Source organism: Primulina tabacum, chromosome 3 (genome assembly GCF_025594145.1).
Source record: "Primulina tabacum isolate GXHZ01 chromosome 3, ASM2559414v2, whole genome shotgun sequence".
Taxonomy (NCBI): domain Eukaryota; kingdom Viridiplantae; phylum Streptophyta; class Magnoliopsida; order Lamiales; family Gesneriaceae; genus Primulina; species Primulina tabacum.
Genome location: NC_134552.1, coordinates 7,093,260 through 7,115,517, shown reverse-complemented (window position 1 = coordinate 7,115,517; position 22,258 = coordinate 7,093,260). Strand labels below are relative to the sequence as shown.

Here is a 22,258-nt window from a genome sequence, read left to right as displayed (position 1 = left end):
TTATATTTTAAATACTTACAATTTATTTGTGCTGGTAAATACTGTTAGCTCATTTCTCAACATTTACTTTATCGTGCAGGTCTCTTGTGAGATGGTCTCACGAATCTTTATCTGTGAGATGAGTCAACTTTACTGAATACCGATATTCACAATAAAAAGTAATACTCTTAGCATAAAAAATAATATTTTTTCATGAATGACCCAAATAAGATATCTGTTTCACAAAATACCATCCGTGAGACCGTCTCACACAAATTTTTACCTACCTTACCTATGTTTTAAATTTGCATTGTACCACTAAAAAGTGTGCCATATCTGGAATCATGCCAGTCACAAAAATGGCACGGCCCCAAATCATGTATATTTATATTTTCTAAACATGTCAAAATGGTTAAGAGGGTGGGTCGACATGCTTTTTTTGGCGGGTTGATGAATTAATAACTTAATCCACTTATTTTATATGACAAACAAGCCAGCTCGATGGACCTAATCAATTTTGTGTCTAATTTGACGGATTGATGTGAGACGAGCCAGCCGTGCAAGCTTACTTCATCTACATAAATTAACAAAGAAACGTATGGACTTGAAATTCATCACTATCAAATATTTCGATCCAAGCACGTCGTTTTAAGGATTTCAAATATATATTTGTATAAAAATTACAATTAAAATATTTAAAATTTTATTTGGAGATGAAAATATTGTCTACTCATCCTCATTTGTCGTCGCTTTCGACAGCTATAAACAATAGTGACATTGTGCCTTCTCAATGCCAGCGTATATTTGATATAACCTATGAATACCCCATTAGCTCATGATGTATATTTATATATTAGTAATTAACGCAGCGAACGGATATTTTACATGATGTTTGGGATATGCCTGATTTACCACTTTCTTGTCACAGACTGACTTCACGATTTTAATATTGTGATTGAAGTTTGAAAAAAACTTGTGTGAGACAATTTTACAAGTCGTATTCTGTGAGACGAATCTCTTATTTGGGTCATCCATGAAAAAGTATTCCTTTTTATGCTAAGAGCACTACTTTTTATTGTGAATATCGGTAAAATTGACCCGTCTCACAGATAAAGATTTGTGAGATCGTCTCAAAAGAGACATACTCTTGAAGTTTAATAAGCATATATAATATATAAATGTATATATAAATGGCAAATTTAGAAGTACAAAGATTTTAGAGCAATTATTTTATACAAAATTATTGTTTGGATTTTCATTTCGATATCTTTTAAAACCACAATTACATTATTGAAATTTACATCATCATTCGATGAAAAGTAGTAGTACACAAATATAGGAGGGGGTGAGTTTCACATGGTGTCTCCAGTCTCCAGTGCTCTATATTGATTAAATGTACACCACATATAGAGCATCTCCTTACCCGAAATGCGTGTGTTGTAGCTTAGGAGAAACTAAAAAGCGACTGCATATTCGACTCAACAAGCATTTAAATATACAAAGGAGAAACAAAGATGTTCTCTCTTTTTGTAGAGATTAAATCTGTGTTAACATGCAAATTCAAGAAGCCGGGTAATGACCCCTACTCCGACCATTGCCTACCGACACAGCTAGACAATGTTGATCTTGTAATTGGTGAGATGGTAAGTAGGAGACCATGATACAGTTTCAAAGTCGTTTATACAAGAAAATTAGCATGCAAAGTAAAAATATACTCAATCTATGTAAATATAAATATATATATATATACAGTCTCATAATCCATCAGCTGCTCACCTCTGCACAATTAAAATATACCCATGTCATGACCAGGGAATCGATCAAGTACTGATAACCTTTTTGCCAATGCTTTTGCTTTAGAGCAAGTGATAAAAGTGAGTATTTAACAAAGTAAGAATCTAGACAACTTGGTTAAAAGTTGAGAAATAGGCGACTGGGCGTAGAGAGAAGTAAGCGGTGACTCTTGCGATTTCTTATTGTATATCAAATTTGATATTCTAAGTCGAGTAGTTATATATTATATGCACATTTTGTTTATACACACACAATACTTGCATGAGTAGTACCAAGTGAATAAAAAAGTAACGTGCACAAAAATATATTCATACACACTTGCAAATAAATGAATCAACATGCACACACGTGCATGATACACCATATATATAAGCTTTCATATGCAGTTGGGAAATTTTAGAAATGTTGAATAAATATGAAGAACAAATATGTGAAAGAGTATGTCGACATATTTACTAAATAAGCCTAAGTTAAATAGAACACCTTTCTACATGCTTGTTGATTCCAACTTCTCAGTGCTTAAATAGTTGTTTTGAAAGCAGAAGCTCATGGTCGTTTGCAAATGGATCGAAAGTGTTTTTGGTAAAGCAGAAGCAAGAAAACTGGAAAAAAAACGAGTAAACTCAAATGCGTATCACATCTAACCTTTAAGCTCCAGCTTCTCGGCCTCAAGTCTTTTTAATGCTGTAGAACTCAATTTGTCTCCACCACATTCTCCAGGGACTAAATCTACTACTTCAATTTGTAGGAGACGTACAACATTTTAGTTTTAACAAGTACATAATAACATAACATAACTTCTGCGGTTTTGATAAGTTGAACCTTTAGCTGGGAAAGGCCCCTCTCTGCCCTCTTCTTATTAACAGATAGTCCACCAGGAAATGTTTCCTTGCTGTTACCAAGCAGCTTTAATAACCGTTGCATGACACAAAAACAAATTTAACCATGCATATATAGGGCCTAATCCGTACATAAATTCTAAGCAAAAGCATCTATCTCGAGCAAGATTTATAAGGATAATAGGCCTTCAAGACAAGTCCAAGTTCATAAAGTGGTAGGGCGTACCCTTAATACTTGGATCATCACAAAGTAAAGCTAAAGAAACAAAATAAAAATGATAGAACTGTCATACTTTTATTCCCGGGAGTAATAAACAGAAAGAACAATGTGTAAATCAAATTGTTGTGAGAAAAAATATGGACCTGACAATTATAGCCTCCAAATTCTCATCATCGATTGAAGGGCCATAGGGATCAACAATGGGTTCTGCTTGCACAATTATCCCTGGTTTAACTGACTGAAGGGAAAAATTAAGGAAAGAAAATAGGCATTATGTTTATCAAAAGTTGACATCTCTGCGGTCTGAATATACAGAAAAATGATACAATAATGTGTTTCGCGGTTTTTGTGTAAACAACCAAAGTTTGTGCATTCCACATTTATAAAAAGAGAGCCTTCATAAAGTAGAATGCAGCATGCTTTCTAATTAGATTAGATGCTGCATGTTAGTATCTCGACAAACAGAAAGTATATCAAATAGAATGCAAACAACTCAACTCCAGCATCCACTAGTATATGCCATCAATCATGCAGCTATGATCATAATGCAGATAAGGAAATCTATTATTTGCTGGCTTGAGAATAAATAACTCATGTCATGCTGACTATAACCATCTTCTTCACATGTAATGCGCACCTTTATGTAATCCTCAATGTGTTTCATTCTTTGTTCAATTGGCTCTATTAGATTAGCATACTGCAGACAGTGCTTAAAAACATCACAAGTTTGTCAACTGCTATTGAATAGAAAGAACATACATGTGTATATCAAGAGGAAAATAAAGAACATGATAACCCAACGTAACTGATTTACATGGCATTGTTAGCTTTCTAAGATGATACATGAATACAAATAAAAACTAGCTTACCGAACCACTGTAAATGAGATAAACAAAAGTGCGCTTTAGTCAAATCAGACTTTTGTTACGACACTTGATTATTTCCCAAAATTCGTCGGCAATGAAATTCATTATCTTTTATCCACAACACATGCTAAGGTGTCACAACTGTGACTGCAACTCCCAGCAGCATTCAGCTAATATTAACACAATGACAGCAACAAAGATTTTCTCACCACTTATTGATTACTTTGTTAAAACAAACGTAGCGTAGGTTATACAACAATATTCCACTCATTTACTTCATCACATTCACATTTAACAGTAAATCATAGCTGGACTCCAAACTTTTTTATCCAACCGAGATTTTCTTTTTCTTTATAAAGTTCACGTTCTGGCTTCACACTTTCTAGTCACAAGAAAAATTTTCTTTCTAAAATTATAAATCATGCGGCACATTATTAACAATCATTATACATGTCTTGAAATCCCATTTTCTCAATTCTAAATTTCCAACCCAAAATAATATCCTTTTAAAATCGATTCAAGACCCCCCCACCCCACCCCACCCCACCCCACCCCGAAAAAAAACATGATTATCGACTATTTAATCTGCGTACCGTACCTTCTTTTTAGCTAGCATAGGACCATCGCAAACACCAACCACGACCCGATCCCTCGCCACCACCGCCGCAGCCTGCAAAACCAAAATTCCGATCATCTTCCGATGATTGAGATATTATTCAAGCAACGGGTATGGGATCCCGCACCTTCAGGAATTGGCGATGACCATCGTGTAAGCGGTCGAAGGTTCCGCCGAGAACCACTGATCCATATGAATTTGGAAGTGAAAAGGGTAAATTAGGACACAAATTATCGTCTGATATTGCCATTATTTTCTCCTGTAAAGGTGCAGTCTTGGCGCTATGAATTTAAGCTGAAAAGTGGCAATATTGAGAAATAATGCAAGAGGCCGGGCCACGTACATACTTTTTTTTTAAATAGTTATATATCTATAATATTATATAAAAAAATATATGCCACCATATTTTGTTTCTCAAATTATCCTTTAAAAAAAATTCACAATGAAAGTCGAGCTTTAACCTTTATAAATTTTTTTAATATATATAAATATATATCGATTTAATTGGACTAACCGATATTCAAATTCAAAACCAAAATCGAATCGATTAAAACGATTTAATTGATATTCTCAGGAAAAAAAATATCAAACGATTTATCCTCACCGAATTTTCAATTTAATTCAGTTGGCTCGGTTGTTTCAAGTTAAATGGATGTTTTGCTAACCCTTATTTATAAATATAAATATTTAAAAAATATATATGAATTCATCCTTTTGTTAAAATAAAATTTTAAAACAATATCTAAATTCGATGGGATTTCATTAAATTTCATAAATTCCATCTAAAAATAATTCGGACTAAAAGGTAATTAAAAATATATTTGAAATTCTTATTTGGTTTAATTTATTTATTTATTTATTTATTTATTATTATTATTATTATTATTATTGAAGAAGTGGTTTAATTTAATGGAAACTTTAAATAAATCTCTAAAGGTTTCGAATTAAAGATCAGTCCGTGTGTCATACTTTATTATTTTGAGTTCTTCCCTGTCTGAATTTATTTAAGTATCAGTCCATGTCACCCAAAAAATTCCAAAATACCTCGCAAATATATATTCCCCATCTTCCTTCACAAACTTTTCTCTTAGATTTTCTCTTGGCCCATACCCTAATATATCTACCAACACCCAATCGGAGTCGATTGACGTGAGAATGAGATAAATTATTATTGTGTTATTGATATATATTTATCGTACTCTATCTAACAACTGATGATCAACGTTAATTCTATTGTGCGTCAATTAAAATGATTATATCTCAAGATATACAAATTAAGATTCAATCATGTGTTATTTAACTAGACTGATGTAAAAATGATGTTTGAATTCAATGTCAGAATATCAAATTTTAATTGGTTTGTGAGTATCCAACCTCTACTCGATACTTATAGTCAGTTTAAAGTTGTTTGTAAACTATAAAAGTTGATGACAATTAACACATACACTCACGCCCATAAATGAACATCTGGAGCGTGAAATATTTGAACTCTGATACCATGTTAAATTGAGACTTGGACATAACTCAATCCCAAAAGCTAGCTCAAGAGTGACGATTGTTCAAGTCCTTATATACAACTCTTAGGGATTTTATCCAATCGATGTAGGACGACTAACAAACTTCTGTCGACCCGATATCGCAACATATTCACACTTGTTTAGAATTAGCAAATGAAAATTTTAAGAGAGTTAATGCATCAGTAATTGTAGAAAATTAGCCATAGAGGCAGCTGACAACAATGCTTTTTAGTATCAGGTGAAGGTTGGTTATTCCATCGTCATTTCAGTTTCGTCGAAGCATATATTTTTATATTTCCCTCAATTACTCAAACATATCGCATATATTCATGTAAATCAATATAAAACACCGATATTTTTTTGATTTAATTCGGTTTGGTTTGTTATTGAGATTAAATCGAGATTTTACTCACCCCTATATTATATCATATTATTAGAAAAATATTTTTCAATGACTATCAAAAGGACAATACCGTCTTATTAATGCCCATTTTTAACATATTTTACTCTTGTTCATACGATCATTATCATATAGTATTCCCTTATGTATTGAAATAGGATCTTTACTTGGTGAAAACAAAGAGTGCCATTATGGGAAACCTAGTAGCTCAATTGGTAACATTCCAGGAGTCTAAGTGTTTGAGTCTGGAAGTCGTGAGTTCTGAGTGTTGGAAGAAGTGAAAGGACCCATTTTGCAAAGATAAAGATATTTTGTAAGTGATGGTACATAAAATCTTACGATAAACAAAATCTCAGAGAAAGTCCATACCAAAAAAAAAATCCCCAGAAAAACCCAAGATGGGGATACTCAGGTCTAGGGGTGGGAAAAAATACCGAAATATCAAAATACCGAAAAATCGTACAGAAAAAAATACCGAACTTACCGAAAAAATCGGTATACCGAATTTTCGGTACGGTATCATACCGTACCGAAATTTCCGGTATCGGTATCGATATGAAATATTTTTTTTTCGGTATTTCGGTATATATCGAAATATCGAAAATAATTTTTTATTATTATTATTTTTTAAATTTAAATTCGGTACGGTATACGATATCGTAGTTCGGTACGGTATACCGTACCGTACCCACCCCTACTCAGGTCGTTACAGTAAAATGAGCAATACATGTGAAGGTCTAAAGTGCAATTATCTAAAACTCATTAATGTGGTCTTCAAGAATCTCCGTCAACCACTTGCTCATATATTCTCTAGTATCAGGACCGGTTGGCAAAACAGAGCAGACAAAGGAGAAAGAGAGCAAGAAAACAAAAACCCGAATTAAATTAATGATAATGCCATCAAATTTGTGGAAGGCACCATCAACATCATCATTATAACCCTTGAACAAATCGAATTTGTATCATTTTCCCACTCTCGGAATATTTTTCAATGCATTCATTTCCATTACCAAGCAAGTCTATCTCCTTTCTCCGCCTATCTGTCTCTCCTGCCCATTCCTAACTTTCTCGTGCGTCGTGGTTTGGTCCAGACTGTATCTTTGAGGATTTTCTTGCCCATGTAATGTGAAGGATTTCTTGGTTTGATTTGTATTAAAAAAGGAAATATTGTGTTGCGTATATCTGAGCAACGTTCAAGATGAGGCCAGGTGATGAATCGTCCGTTGTGTAGAATCTAAGTGCATTAGATAACTAAACATATACGTACACAGAACTCATTCATTTTCTTGTTATATATTTTTAACGCTGTTCACTTTTCTTAATGGGTTTTTATTTTTTGCTTTGATAATCTAAAAGGTTCTTCTTTTTTAAGTTTCCTGCACATGAGGAGCTGCTATTTAATGATGGTGCTCTGAAGAATTGTATTATACAATGGTCTCCAGGCATGACTAAAGAGTAACAGTTTGGATACACGTTCAGTTAATTTTTTTTTTGTTGGTAGAAACAGCTGAATTTTAGGCTGGTGATTTGGTTCTTTACGTATTGCATCCAGTGAGCTCGTGGCTATGAGAATCATCTTTTGTTGACGGCATTGAATTCGGGACTAATCTGAGTAGTTTGAAAGAAGATGCATCTTGGTTTAAGCTAGAAATGTTGTGTGATGGATGTTAATTGCTAAACCATCGTAATTTTTAGAGATGAACTCCTCATCTACTGATAAAATTGTCGTTTTCATGGTTTTTGCAACCTGTAACGGTCTCTGTTCAAACGAGCAGGTATTCAGAAAAATGAGTCTGATTCATCATCCTCAGGCCCAAGTTTCGATGGAAGTTTCAGGATGCCTGGTAGGAACTCTGCTGTTTACTTTGATTGACTTTTGTGGTTTGTTTGCATTAGCTTGTTCAATCTGCCGTTTTAAACTTAACTGCGAGGAAGGCAAGAAAAGAAAACACATCTTCAATTGTTTTATGAATTATGATGGATTTGGCCTATTCATTTTAACACTTCATTGAAAGTCATGTCGTTTATATTTTCGTGTAGATATCTCATTAACTAGAGAACCTGCATTTCTGAACTTCACTCGGTCTTTTGGTTGTTTTCCTTCTTAATTATCGCATATAACAACTATGTGAAATAACGTGACTGCAGCGTCTTCTATCCAAACTACATCTAGCCCATCAAGCAAGTTCATCCCCACTTCAAAAAGGGTATACAAAGTACTCAAGGAATACACAAGAAAACTTGTAGACCTTAATATCTTCACAAAGTATCTGGAGGATTGGGTGACAGATAATTTACACGGTAAAACAAATCCCAGCAAAAAAAGGTTTAGCACCCTCTTCCAGTTGGATGAGATACGTACGCTTGATTTTGCTTTGGAAGGAGTTTTATTTCAGCGACTAATGCGCATGCCTTGCCCACCTTACTCCTCCAACAACCTCAAGGAAGATGAGTATTCGGCACTTGAAGATTTTCTTCTTACTGCTGCTAAAGGACTTTGGCATGTATTTTGGCATAAGAGGAAACCGTTTCCATATTTCGTGTCGTGTCCTTATGATCATGGATCCAAGTTTTACACCGTTGAGAAAGCAATATCGAGGGGAAGACTTAATCGGGTCTGTGGTGCTGCTCTGATGATAAATAATAAGGTAAGTTTATCTGCTCATTGGGATGATGTAGTAAAGTTCGTGTTGTTCAGACAAGACATTACAAATGGAAAGGAATTTGGATTTTCCTATTCTGCTTTTTGCGAGGCTCTTTTCTATGCCGTTCATATACTGCTTTCTCGGAGTTTGAGCAAGTCCAATACTGTTAAAAGTAATCATGTTTTTGTATCTGTTTTGGACTCGAAATATGGAGGGATTGTCAAACTCGGTGGTGACCTTCGCAAACTTGAGATAGACTTAAATAACCCTTATCAATCTATAGCAGATTGGATAGTATACCATGCAGAAGTTAGTGTTTCCCCAGTCGACCGAATATGGAACAAGCTTGGGAATGTAAATTGGGCTGATTTGGGAACAATGCAACTACTTTTGGCAATTTTCAACTCCATTATTCAGTGGAATGGTCCTCCAAGAAAGTCAATGGTCTCACTTGCCGGCAACCACAGTCTCCGTTTAGAAAAACGCAGAATGGAGGATTGCACTAACAAAAATGAAAACCCTCCAGCCCCTTATCATGTTTATCACAACCATCATAGAGAAATTATCGAATTAGAGCAGTGAAAGTAATCAGAATTTTACATCCAGAGGATCACGCTTGAGGCTTAGCCGGAGTGAAATAGTATTACTTGAAGATCACAACCAAGGACTTCAAAGTTTCCAAGTTCAAGAAATTATAGAAGACGGGAATGGATTGTTCTATATCGTTGTTTCTGACGACTGTCCTTCACAGTTGTTGAATTTGTTCATTGGTGTTCATAGCTCTCGTTTGGAGCCATCTTGGGAAGACATGAAACTATGGTATCAAGTCCAAAGGCAAACTAAAGTGTTGAACATTTTTAAAGAACAGGGTATTTCAAGCAAACATCTACCTGAAATAATAGCAACAGGCAGAATAGTGCATTCTGGCACATGTGAAAAGCAAAGCCCAAAGGGGCGTTGCGACAATACATGGTGTGGAACACCGATGCTTGTCATGTGTCCGGTGGGGGAGCCGGTTTCTTCTATCATAGCCCATAATGGCCCAATTTCGGCAGAAGAAACTGTACGTTGTTGTCGAGATTGTCTTGCAGCTTTAAGAAGTGCAAGGACCGCAAACATCATGCACGGTGATATTTGTCCGGAGAATATATTATGTATTCTTGATTACCAAGATTCAAGAAAACAAAGCTTGTTTGTTACAGTTTCATGGGGACATGCCGTGTTGGAGGATAAAGACAGCCCTTCATTAAACTTACAGTTTTCTTCTAGTCATGCACTCCAGCATGGTAAACTTTGCCCCTCATCAGATTTGGAGAGCCTCGTTTACCTTATTTACTTTGTTTCCGGTGGAGCCATGCCACAGCAAGATTCTATAGAATCAGCTCTGAAATGGCGGCAGAAATGCTGGTCAAAACGTATATTTCAGCAGAAGCTAGGCGAGGTTTCACCTCTGTTAAAGGCATTCACAGATTATGTGGATAATCTGTGTGGGACACCATATAAAATCGACTACGATATTTGGTTGAAGAAGCTGAATAGAGTTGTGGATAGCTCGGTTGAGAAGGGGAAAATGGTTGAAAAAGTGTTGAGACTGAAGGATGTTGCAGAGTCTTCAGGAACTTCTGGCGGTGGGAATTCTTTATGATCTGAAATTATTATTAATTTTTCCTCTGTTGATATTTGGTGTTTAGGTTGATCTTGGGATTTGATTGATTCATTTGTTTTGGATATTAGCGTTTGTAGTTTTTAGTTTTATTGGATTTATAGAGAATTTGGTCTAGGATATTGAAGACGAATAAATTATTTCACCACTCCGAAGTATGATGTAGAACAAGAAAACATACAAAAGACGTATCAACCTTGGAAACAATATAAAAAAAAAATCCTTCTATTGACAGTATAGCTTCTTTACAAGATTCAATGCTGTACAAACCACAACATTGCCTATTCTCGCTGCAAAGTCATTACATGAAACCAAATCGTACCACTCGATCAAGTACCAGTTGTTTGAAAGATAGATGCTATTGTCCATCATTTATGACCAAGAACCACCGTAATCAACATCTGCTACCTATAACTCGATCTCAACTCTATCAATCACATCCAAATGTATATCATCACCAAGTCCAATGTCATTTTTGTCAAGTATCACCTCTTGATCGTCCTTGCACAAAGATGGTGATGAAACTGAATCGTTTTTCATGTGAATTGTTTGTTCTTCTGATTCATCGCGAGGGGTTATCTTTGCGATGCCAATGACCTCGGGCCTAGATTTGGATCGGCTAACCAAATAATTTAACCACAACAAGAGATCAAGAATGTAAGTTTCTGTTTTCTGCCAATCTGCGTGCTGTAGTGTCTCGATTTTCATAACATCGATTGGAGCAGCTGTCCTGCGATTCTGTTCCGAGCTGCATTCAGAATAACCATAAGTTTTTTCCAGTTCAATGGCAAAGGCGCTAGGAATGAACAAAAAAGGCGAGGGTGCATTCGATAAGACACTACTTGACGTTAGATTCGAGACATAATCAAAATACTCACCCTGTGTTGGCCCACTCTCCAACCCAACCAAAGCCATGATGAGCTCTATGAAACAAAATCAACGAGACATTGTTAAAAACTGTGGTCAAATGGGAAAAACGAGGAAGAATTGTTTTTACAAGGTCTAGAACTTTACTTGGCTGTGTTTGTAGCAGTAGGAACAAGCCAGCTCAACATCTTTTCCATCTCATCTTTGATTTCTGTCACAGTGAGCTGCGGAGAAGATACTAAAGAGTTTAAATACGTATAGAACTTCATTCCAGTCATTATTTTAAGAACAAATACCTCCTCCTCGATTTTGAAACACTGTAATTTGGATCGCAAAGAAGTTTTGACATTTGGTGGCAAGCTCTGATACAAAGTGTCCCTGGAGTTTGGAGACATCGAACTCGAACGAGCTACCTGATCATGCAAGACACGAACTAAGAAATGCTGATACAAGAAAAAAGTTGAAAGGAAAAATAACAATTAGTAGCATACAATCGAATCAATTTGGAGAATTATATTAGCATAATGTAACGCAATTCCAGCATCCCCCAATGTCTGCTGGCTACTGCGCGACACATTTTCTGGTCCTCCGCCTTCTGCCACTGCTGATCAAAAGAAGACATGTTCACAAATTACAAAAAGAAATAAGAGTCGGAAAAACCATTTAACTTATCTCAAAGTTTCTTCCTTGGGACGCCCAGAAGGGCTAACTTTTATATAAATCTTATTTTGTCCTTGATATAAGGGATTTCAAATTGTTTAACTACTTTTATATAAATCTTAGGTTGTCCTTTGATTGATGGATTTGAAATAAGGGATTTCAAATTCTTTATCTTACATGGATGGACATAATTCAAGTGAATTTCAAATCCACTTCATATCAAGTTAAACAATTTCAATAGTAATTATAGTGGATTTATGGGTGTCATTTGAAATCAACTCCTCACATCTTTTCCCAAATCGAATCCCTTCTCTAGATCAAATTCTTCAATCTAAGCGCAACCTAGATACTTGTCTCATGCTTCAAGATTGGACTTGTACCTGGATTGCCCAGCGTATTGTTTATTTCATTGTTCAAGAATAGCACAGTATCTACAAGCTGCCCCATAACCTGCCATCAAATAAGGATAACTTGTGGGAAATTTTTAAATTTCTACGCTTAATCTTGGCTCCCTTAAACTGACATTTTTTCTGAGCTAAGGATCAGGATTAATTACCTCTTCCATTCTTCTGGACCAAAGTGACTTCTTTTTTAAATTTTTCACTAGCTTCTTTTGGCTTTTCAATTCTGCTGCCATAATTGTTAGGTTGTAGTCCCTATCCCCTGTAATGTACATAATAACAGCATAAGTTCAAACTGTTCACAGTTCTAACCCAACTGTGATTAACGAATGAAAATTATTATAAAAAGTAAAGCTAGAATAAAAGAACATGTACAAGGATTATGCACTGAGGATCAAGGAACCACCTTTTTGTGAAGCACTGTGTTTAAGCTCTTCCAGACGCCTGTGAAGATAATCTTGTTCAAATCTTTCTAATTCATGCTGTTCCTGGTATAGCTCCTGCTGACAAAAGGCAGTGCTTTGTTCAATCTTTCCGGTGGCAACTCAAACGAATGACTTATATTCTTATATTGATCGGCAATCAATAATTATCATTACCTGTGACCATAACACCAACAGAGGCAGACTAAATAGGGGAAGAATACAGGCAATTGCTCCTCTCAAATAACAAAAATTCGAAGTTTATGGTATTTTTTAACAAAACTGAAGTCTCACAGACCCAAAAAAAATACATTGAATCTCACCCCACCTGGACAAAAATCTGGAGTTTGTTCATGGACATCAATTTAGTCTATTGCATGTTATCCGGTCGTGTATCACAAAACATATATGAGTGCAACGGAATAGTCTATGTGAGTAGAATAATTTTTATCCAGTAATCAATTAATGTCAACTTCATAAAGTCTTACTTTTCAAGATAAAGCAAAATAAAAATTCTTCTAAGAACTGTCAGACATGAACACAAGTTTTGATTGCTAATTTCTCAAATATCCGTTCATGACCAAGACATGATTGCCAAAGCATTATACTGGGAATATATCAAAGAACGAACAGATTCATAAATTGGAATTTTGTTCAAATATCATGATTGAAAATTAAGAAACTGGGAAGTATGGCAAGTTACAGATTGTAAAAACGAGGATTTTCATATATGGGTCTCCATGAATCCTTGATAATTCTCATGTTGAAGCAATTATGTCCCAAGTGGCTACCTGCGGGATGCTACTTAGGACTTAAAGGTCAAAGAAAAATCAAAAGAAACTTAATCACAACAAAGGGTTGAAATCCAGTGAACTGGAAGTTGTCATTCTAGATATGATGCAAAAAAAGATAATACTAACGGCTGTAAGTTGAACTGAAGTCATCAGTTGCTGCATCACAGATTCTGCTACTTCTCTCGAGAGCTTCTGGGGATTACGATCGCTACGTCTGAAGAAGTAATTAGCATCCACCCATTAAAAAATTCAAAACTAACATCTAACATAAAACTGATATGTAGATAAATACAAGATAGGTTACTTCTCAAAGAAGCGGTCCAAATTATGCCACTGTGGATCTTTACATTGATTTCCAAAGCGAACTACTTCTTCCAAGAAAACTTTCAGCTCCTCCCTATGTAAAAGTAAACTTCAACACGCTCTCTTTTTATCAAAGAAGACAAAATTAACAAATAGCACTCATGTTTCTTTGTAGCCAACCTCTTGTCTGCGGCAACAATCTTCAAAAGTTTATCCTCGTCTGTTGATATTAAATGTTGAACACTCTCTGCAGGAAGCACTAAGTCTTTTAGTTTTCGTATGCTTCGCTTTGAAAGCGAATGCATAAGGTTTGATCCCTTAACGATCGTATTGGCAACCTCGAATGCCAGGATTGAGAGTTCATTGTTTTTGGTTGATGCTCCAGAAACAAAACCGTGGCTTGAGTTAAAATTGGTCATACTACTTCCTAGTGTGTCTAAAACTTCAACAGCCCTTCCAAGGCCAACACTGCCTGCTCTACCCAAAAGAGAACTCACTTCTGAAACCTGCGTTTGGTATTGATAACCTTAATAGAGAAAGAAATATTACAAGATAGGACAATTCTTAAACTAATTTATCCTCTCGTTTCGGAAAATTGCGATTTTTTGTTCGTTTCAGAAAAATTAAAATTGCACTAAAAAGCTTGAAGCACAGGAATGGTAAGTTTGAATCCTCCTCTTTTAAACACAGTAGTACGATGAACAAACATCATCTTCGCCTACTTTCTTATGGATAAGCTTAGTAAAAGTAGGATCTTTTGAACAATTATTTCACTGCGTTGGACAAACTAAATGACTAAGATTTATACAAATCATCACACCGGCATACCCATATGGAAGTAGCCAACAAGAAATTTTGACAGGTAGCTTATTTCCAGAATTCTAATATTATACATCAAAACATGCTTAGAACCAATCAATTCACGTCAAGCATAGCTCTCATGTACGAAAGCTTTATCGCATAGCGTGACAATTCAACATTCACCCTCATCACTATAATGGGAAACAAAGTAAGAAAAGCTTAATTTATCAACTCTGATCCAACTCATAGTAACAGAAACCAAAAAAAATTATTTACCCTTAATGATCTTGATTTGTGGGATAAACTACTCCTCTTATACTGGGGAATCCCATCATAAAAATCTTCATTACTGACATTTCCATGTGTAGCTGACGATTTCTCGGATTCTTTCACTAATATTTGACCCTCCTCCATTGTATTTCGCCGTTTCTGCCTCAGAGAATACTGCTTTTCTTGACCTGTGTTACTGCCTGCGTAAGGATTTTTTTTTGAAGACTGCTTTGAACTCCGCCCTCCCATCTTTACTTCTGTTATTGAAGCAAAACCCAATACAAAACTTCATACATTATCACAAAAACCACAGCAAAATATTTCACGAAAACTACAGAAAAACTCAACAGGGGAAAAAAACCTTCCCAAAATGATTTTGTTGATCCGCAATGAGAAACGGCAATATTGGGAAGATGGGTTTACGAATTTCGCATTTGAAAATTGAGAAAATACCCGGAAACAGATCGCGCCAAAAGTCCACACCAAGCCAAGAACCGATTTTTATCTACCCAAAAACAATTGCCAGCGAATACATTACAAATACTTGTGCAAGAATCATGTGCTGAGGAGGTAAATGAAGAATGGGAAGCCGGAAAGAGGTGGTTGCGTCATCCATGCTACCAACTTGCTTTGACTTGGAACCTTCGAGTCATTATCGTAAGTATAATGAAAAACGTTTGACACGGACAACATTAAACTATTCTTTATTTTTTTACCCTTTCTAACATATTGTATATTGATTTTTTCTTGAAGATATATTGTATATTAAATTATGTATTTCTAATGACATGATGATTGTTTTTTGTTCTTTTTTTTTTTTTTGCTAGGAATTGAGGCCATTGACTATCATAATATAGAATAACTTATAAGCGTTTGTCGTTCTATCAAAAATCATAATATAGAATAACTTATAAGCGTTTGTCGTTCTATCAAAAATTATAGTTGGTGGTAACAGTGCAACTCAAATCTTCTAAACCGCACAACAACTCAAACACCATCATTCGATAGTTTTACCAAGCATGAACAACTATTGCACACAACAATCTACTTCTCAATAATTGCACTCCTTGCAATCAATAAGAATTGAACCTCGTGACTTTGGTTATGATACTAATTGTAGGACCGAGCGCTTGCCGCTTTACCAAATGTTATAACTGGTGGTAATGGTCCAATTCAAATCTTTTAAACCGCACAGCAGTTCAAACACCACGGTTCGATCGCTCTACCAAGCAGGGATAATTATTGCATCCAACAGTTTTATTTTAAATAAAAATAATATATTTATCTTATATCGATATCGAACGAACTATACGAGATTTGTGGTAGATTTATTTTTCTTAGATTGATGTTTTTGTCTCTATACACATCACACATACATGTTGATCAAAATGCTAGCTTTTGATTATTCCATTTAAATCATGCAAAAAAGATTAAAGAAATTAGAAAATTTATTTAATTTGACATGATTTCGATAGAACATTTACTCCATATGGTCACGATCAACTATAGACCAATCTATTCTAAAAAAACAACATCACACATATTAATGGACTTGTCCAATTCGTTATACAACCATCAACCCTCTTAAAATCTATCTATCAAGTGATAGATTCTTAAAGAATAATTAATTTTGGTGTGTGTTGTAAATTTTTATTATCATATCTAAATTGCCCTTATTATTTTAAACTTTTATCTCCTTTATAAAGAAGTAACAATCAATAATTATTTAAAATAATCCGTATCATTTATTACTTTATTTTATTTATTTCTTATATATAATATATATTAATAAAATGTTATTTTCTAAAATATATAAAAATGAAAAGATTATGTATCAAAATTGCAAATTTTAGTTCATCTGCCCACTGGACTAACCCTTCGGTCTCTCCACACGCTTTTAAGCAAACATGAAAACGATTTATGTGTGTGAAATCTTTGAAATGCGACTTCTCTTAGGGAATGAAAATGGATAGGAGAGAGAAACGAGCGTGGATAAAGAAAGATAAGAGATTTTAGGTGATATTTCGGGAAATTTTCTACTGCACTTGGAAAACCGAACCAAATTTCATAAGGTTTGATTCCTTCTCTAGTTTTTCTATTTTCGTTTCTGTTGAATGCTTCTCTGATTATGTTTGAGCGATCAAGTTTTTTTGCTTTATTTTATATATTTTTTTCTGTACTTGTATTGAGTTTGTCACAGATAATTTGATTATCTAGAGTAGAATGCTGGTCTGATTAATTTAAAGTTTTGGAGTGTTGTTCTTCGTGTTGTCAAGGATTTAAGCAGAAAGTTTTAGAATTGAAATAAGAATTACCTCCTCAGGAGGCTGCCGTTGCTTCAACATTTTTGGCACCCATACTCTAAATCTCCAAAACAGAGTACGGGTTGGTGCTCCAACCCAACTCGAAATGATGGAGATTGCAACCATACAGAGATTGTACCAAATTATTGAAATGCCATCATAACAATTGCAAAATAATTCTTTTGTATTTTTATGTATTTGTTTTGCTCCATTTTATATTATTATATTTTAAATTATTTAATTAATTAATTTTAATGTTAAATAATTTTTATACTTAGTTAATTTATTTTAATTGTTTATTATTATCATGAAATAGAAATAATAAACAAGATAATGATCACAAAAATTAATAACATAATTTATTAGAAACACTTATTGTCTATTTAATTTATTTAACTTGATAAACATGCGATTTTTTTAGATGATAAACAGTAGACAATATTAAATGACATCACAAACAATTAAAAGACATCACCAACAATTTAAAAACACAAACAACAATAAAGTTAAACGTCGATTTTTTATTGTATTATGTTTATCGAATTAATTGAGTTCGGTTATATAATACATAATGTAATTATATAATTATATGTGTGTTTTTTTGAAAATTAAAAAAAAAAGAGTATTTTGTAATATTTTTAGAAGATAGACTGATGAAAAATAGAGGATATGGATATGCTTGAGATATTTTGTCAAATGAATTATTTTTTATTATATAGTGTGAGTAATCTGAAATTAGCCATCTTGCCCGACGATTTATCTTAATTTTTTCAAGTTTCCCTCTGATTTTTTCTAAATTCTGTCAGGAGACATGGAAACAAGTTGCCATAGTAGTTCCATTATGTGGTTTTTCAAAGACAGGGGCTTTGATGACAAAAGTATTCGTGAAATGTTTCAGAAGTGCAAGCGCCTTGAGGGTGTTGAAAGGGAAAAAGCCTCAGAAAACTGGGATTACATGAAAAGTATAGGTATTCAAGAGAGGAAACTTCCTGCCCTTGTTGGAAAGTGCCCCAAAATTCTTACTCTTGACCTGCACGACAGAATTATTCCAGTGATTCATTGCCTTTTAACATTGGAGACAAAACCAAATGAGGTAGCTTCTGCCATAACCAAATTTCCGCACATACTCTTGCACAGCGTGGAGGAGAAACTCTGTCCGCTCCTTGCTTTTTTTGAAGCTCTTGGTGCACCTGAGAAGCTACTTGGAAAAATGATATTGTTAAACCCCAGAATCATCAGTTATAGCATCGAATTCAAGCTATCACAGATAGTGGATTTTCTAGCCAGCCTCGGTCTATCCAAAGATGGGATTATTGGTAAAGTTTTGGTCAAACACTCATTTATCATGGGTTACAGTGTTGATAAACGTCTCCGTCCAACTTCGGAATTCTTGAAATCATTAGGCCTTACAGAAACTCACCTCCAAAGGCTTGCAATTAATTTCCCGGAGGTTCTGTGTCGGGACGCCAATAAGACTCTTAGACCTAATGTCACATACCTCAAATCATGTGGTTTCAATTCGAGCCAGATAGCAGCATTGGTGGCCGGTTATCCTCCAGTTCTGGTTAAGAGCGCCAGTAATTCTTTAGGACCAAGGATCAATTTCTTGGCGCAGGTGATGGGGAGGCAAATTAGCGAAATTGCTGATTATCCTGAGTTCTTTAGGCACGGTTTGAAGAAGAAATTAGAGTCGAGGCAAAAACTTTTGAAGCAAAAGCACGTACATTGTACCTTGAGTGAAATGCTGGACTGTAACCAGAAGAAATTTCTATTGAAATTCGGTTTGGTTGAGCAACTTGGTTAAAGTTGAATTAGCATTCTTTCTTGTCTGCCAAGGGTTTTTGTTTTTGTATCGTATTATTTGAATTTGAACTTAATTGAATTTGAATGAAATTAGCATCATCGATTCATCGGTTCAGAGAGAATGTATTCACTGTCCTAACAGCTAGACATGCATTATCATGTCTGCCTTGTTATTTTGCTGACCAGAGGTGCCGCTGTCTGACTACTTGGAGTAAACAGTTATCCAGTTGTATTCATGGATCCCAGTTTTTGAAAGAGCACATAAGCTTGCTACAAAACCAAACATAAGAAAGAGGGGTCGAGGTTCATAAGGTGAACATTGGCACTCAAGTTATCATGCAAATAATTTGATTACAGCATGGCGATTTCCTTTTCTGTAGATCCCCGAAATTCCCAATTTTTATGATTGTAGAGATTATGGTCGAATTATATAGATATTATTTGGAAGTAATTGACTTCACCAGAAGCATGAAAACAAACTCTAGGGACAAAGTTCATAGTGAGGGCGAGTCAAAACGGGTGGGAAGAGTTGATAATTAGAAGGATTAAAAGTCAACCTGCAAACATGAAGAAAGCAGAAGGAAAGGAAGCATAACTAGTAGATGCAGAATATCCAGTAGAGATGATGCCACATTTTTGAGTGAGAATTACGTTGTTATTAAGGAAGGCTTGCAAGAAAGAACACTACCTGAGGCTGAAGAAACAAACGAAGCTTCAAAATGACTCCTCGAGTATCCTATAATGCCCCCAGAAATACTGGAATGGAAACAGGAAGATTGGTCCAAAACAATCCATGCCTGAGCCACCATATAGCAAACATTTGACATCTACAGCATGTTGCGTACCCAAAAGTATTGGGCCTCAGTCAAAACAGCGAAGTAGCTGAATCCAAGAAAGAGATAAGCTAGGAAACCGCAGCACAGTTCGATCTCCATTTTGGGATTTGAGCAGATCATCATACAGGCTGAAACTTAAGTCTTTGCTCAGATATTCAGTGTGTCCAACAACCCTTTATTTTCTAAGAGTTGCTTTACTTTATTTATTTTGTTAATCATTTTCAGCAATCTCGTTCTTTCTTTTCCAAGTTTGGTGACTTGTTTCTGAATGTTAGTTTATTGTCACTAGCCAGCTTTTCTTTGATGATGTTCGAAACCTTCTCGACTCCGCATCTGATTCCTCTACTATGTCCTGATCCTCGTGCATGAAACAAACCAGTGCCTCTGCTTCATCCTCACAAGCAGACTAATGCCACCTCAGTGGCCTTTCAAAGTTCGTCGAATCCAAAATTTTGATAAAAATCTCAAGAAATCGATAGATTTGTTGTGTCTGCTAATTTCGAGATGTTAGATGTTCGAGAGTGGGGGTGATCGGGTAACATGCTTTTTTTTTTTAAGAAAAAATTTTACAAAATGGATATTTTTCTTTTTTACTAGCAAGAACTACATGTCTGGCAACACGTGAATATATATATATAACATATAATAAAAAACAAATTTAACTTTACATACATTTATAACAGGAATAAAATATGTAATAATCGAAATTTCAAATAATTTATGTGTTTTATTTTTTAGATGTATTACATTTCTGATAGTAACTAAAATTATTTTTCCTGAATTTAATACAAACAAAAAAAAAACTTTTTGTTTCATAAATTTATTACATAATAGTTTAATTAGACCAATATAAAAACATATTTTTTTTACTCATAGGAGTTTTGTAGTGAATTAATTGAACAAAATAGATGAATATTTCTTAACTACTCACATTGCTTATAATTTCTTATTGGCTATCTTTAATCTTCTGGTTAAAGCAGTAAGCGCAAAACGAAGTTTTTCAAAATTGAAGTTCATCAAAACATTTCTTTCCAATCAACAATACCGCAAAAAAATATTGAATACATTGGTTATGCTTTTAATTGAAAAAAAAAATTACTTAATAATTTGATTAGTCTTTTTAGCTCTAAAACTCTAATATTAGTTATTTTTTAGTGATCATTTTAAACATATTTGATCTTATTAATCAATTCTAATATATATTGAATATTGTGCATTGTTTTGTTTTTATATTGTCTTTAATATAGTAACCTAATTTTTTTATTAAATTTAAGCGAAAAATAAAAAAATACATGTTATAACCGGTATTATCAATATATTATTCTAAACTTTGCTCTCGAATTTTATATTCCAACATATTTTAATTTTGTTTCTTGAAGTTTAATTAAAAAATGAACAAATTTGCTTGTAATTAATTACACGGGCAACAAGCATTTAATGTTTCACATGCAAATTCAACCAACACCAGAAAAATTAAAGGAAAATACAAAAATGGTGGAGGTGTAGCCGTGCAGTAAAACCAAAACGCTAACGGGTATTACAAGATTGGGGCAAAACCTGCCGGGCAACTGCCCAGCTTTGCCCGTATAACCCGACCCATTCGTCCTTCTACATGAATCACTCTATCTTAATATTATAATCGATCAAAATCGCAAAAAAATAAACAGATAAAATGAAAAAAGGAAAAGAAAAAGAGAAAATTTCCCTAATGCCATGAGATACCATAATCAAGGCCCTCAGGAATTGCTTTCAAGTAGTTCGATTCCGATTTTACCGTCAACCGGAGTTCATTTGCCGGTATCAAAATTGTGGGTCGGAAAATTATTCCGATTTTATTTTTCTTACATAAAATCATTTCGTTATATACAATTGTTTCATTTTTCATATATATGAAAAAACTTTATCAAAATATAATAATTATGTTGTGCAATACATGCATTGACAAAAAAATCCCAATGAGACAATATTATATATTAATTTTGTGAGACAAATCTTCTATTTGAATGATGAAAAAATATTATTGACGTCAGGTTTAGCTATTTACTACATGCATTGAATATTCAATACACTAACTTACAAAAATATTGTTGGTGCCTGGGTTAGCTATTTACTACAATTTAGCAGTATCCCACGTGACTCCTCTTCCATTCATCGAATTCATATTGTACCATTTCCCAAAATTTATTTATTTATTTCGCCAACAATTACTATATCTTTGTTTCAAATGTTTTATTTTTTATAAAGGAAAACATAAATTAT

The 22,258-nt window shown here is 34.4% G+C and overlaps 5 protein-coding genes across 14 annotated transcripts; 3 read left to right on the top strand and 2 right to left on the bottom strand.

The window, feature by feature from the left end:
* Positions 1–1,467: 1,467 nt before the first annotated feature.
* On the bottom strand, positions 1,468–4,641 carry LOC142539734 (phosphopantetheine adenylyltransferase-like). 6 transcript variants are annotated; one of them, XM_075645392.1, is made up of 7 exons: positions 4,442–4,639; positions 4,297–4,368; positions 3,470–3,541; positions 2,976–3,070; positions 2,596–2,665; positions 2,419–2,515; positions 1,468–1,757 (listed from the first exon to the last, which is right to left on the bottom strand). In XM_075645392.1, exons 1-7 carry the CDS (start codon positions 4,562–4,564, stop codon positions 1,744–1,746), a joined length of 543 nt encoding a protein of 180 aa, XP_075501507.1. In that variant the 5' UTR covers positions 4,565–4,639; the 3' UTR covers positions 1,468–1,743. The 6 variants fall into 6 exon arrangements, with proteins under 6 accessions (XP_075501507.1, XP_075501508.1, XP_075501509.1 ...); XM_075645393.1 differs by having other exon boundaries at positions 3,470–3,529; positions 4,442–4,630; XM_075645394.1 differs by lacking the exon at positions 3,470–3,541.
* Positions 4,642–7,042: 2,401 nt separating this feature from the next.
* Positions 7,043–10,773, top strand: LOC142539732 (uncharacterized). The gene is made up of 3 exons (XM_075645391.1): positions 7,043–7,439; positions 8,007–8,075; positions 8,380–10,773. The coding sequence occupies exons 1-3, from the start codon at positions 7,430–7,432 to the stop codon at positions 9,456–9,458; spliced, it is 1,158 nt and encodes a 385-aa protein (XP_075501506.1). The 5' UTR covers positions 7,043–7,429; the 3' UTR covers positions 9,459–10,773.
* LOC142538345 (calcium and calcium/calmodulin-dependent serine/threonine-protein kinase-like) lies at positions 9,685–10,521 on the top strand. The gene has a single exon (XM_075643685.1). The coding sequence runs from the start codon at positions 9,685–9,687 to the stop codon at positions 10,519–10,521; it is 837 nt and encodes a 278-aa protein (XP_075499800.1).
* Positions 10,749–15,705, bottom strand: LOC142539731 (protein PSK SIMULATOR 1-like). 5 transcript variants are annotated; one of them, XM_075645387.1, is made up of 13 exons: positions 15,419–15,705; positions 15,064–15,314; positions 14,167–14,492; positions 13,988–14,080; positions 13,810–13,897; positions 12,871–12,967; positions 12,623–12,729; positions 12,447–12,516; positions 11,898–12,010; positions 11,703–11,819; positions 11,554–11,630; positions 11,418–11,462; positions 10,749–11,287 (listed from the first exon to the last, which is right to left on the bottom strand). In XM_075645387.1, the coding sequence occupies exons 2-13, from the start codon at positions 15,304–15,306 to the stop codon at positions 10,948–10,950; spliced, it is 1,716 nt and encodes a 571-aa protein (XP_075501502.1). In that variant the 5' UTR covers positions 15,307–15,314; positions 15,419–15,705; the 3' UTR covers positions 10,749–10,947. The 5 variants fall into 5 exon arrangements, with proteins under 5 accessions (XP_075501502.1, XP_075501501.1, XP_075501504.1 ...); XM_075645386.1 differs by having other exon boundaries at positions 15,511–15,705; XM_075645389.1 differs by having other exon boundaries at positions 11,898–12,007; positions 15,511–15,704.
* A 1,276-nt stretch (positions 15,706–16,981) lies between these two features.
* Positions 16,982–19,270, top strand: LOC142539730 (transcription termination factor MTERF6, chloroplastic/mitochondrial). The gene is made up of 2 exons (XM_075645385.1): positions 16,982–17,129; positions 18,167–19,270. The coding sequence occupies exon 2, from the start codon at positions 18,172–18,174 to the stop codon at positions 19,162–19,164; it is 993 nt and encodes a 330-aa protein (XP_075501500.1). The 5' UTR covers positions 16,982–17,129; positions 18,167–18,171; the 3' UTR covers positions 19,165–19,270.
* Positions 19,271–22,258: the final 2,988 nt, after the last annotated feature.

Coding starts and splice junctions, on each gene's coding strand:
- LOC142538345 (XM_075643685.1), top strand. CDS start 9,685: ATGAAACTATGGTATCAAGTCCAAAGGCAAACTAAAGTGTTGAACATT.
- LOC142539730 (XM_075645385.1), top strand. CDS start 18,172: ATGGAAACAAGTTGCCATAGTAGTTCCATTATGTGGTTTTTCAAAGAC.
- LOC142539734 (XM_075645392.1), bottom strand. CDS start 4,564: ATGGCAATATCAGACGATAATTTGTGTCCTAATTTACCCTTTTCACTT. Junction 2,666..2,975: donor TTGGAGGCTATAATTGTCAG/GTCCATATTTTT, acceptor GCTTGGTAACAG/CAAGGAAACATTTCCTGGTG. Junction 2,516..2,595: donor GGGGCCTTTCCCAGCTAAAG/GTTCAACTTATC, acceptor CGTCTCCTACAA/ATTGAAGTAGTAGATTTAGT.
- LOC142539732 (XM_075645391.1), top strand. Junction 8,076..8,379: donor TGGAAGTTTCAGGATGCCTG/GTAGGAACTCTG, acceptor ACGTGACTGCAG/CGTCTTCTATCCAAACTACA.
- LOC142539731 (XM_075645387.1), bottom strand. CDS start 15,306: ATGGGAGGGCGGAGTTCAAAGCAGTCTTCAAAAAAAAATCCTTACGCA. Junction 14,493..15,063: donor ACAAATCAAGATCATTAAGG/GTAAATAATTTT, acceptor TACCAAACGCAG/GTTTCAGAAGTGAGTTCTCT. Junction 12,011..12,446: donor CAATACGCTGGGCAATCCAG/GTACAAGTCCAA, acceptor TCTTTTGATCAG/CAGTGGCAGAAGGCGGAGGA.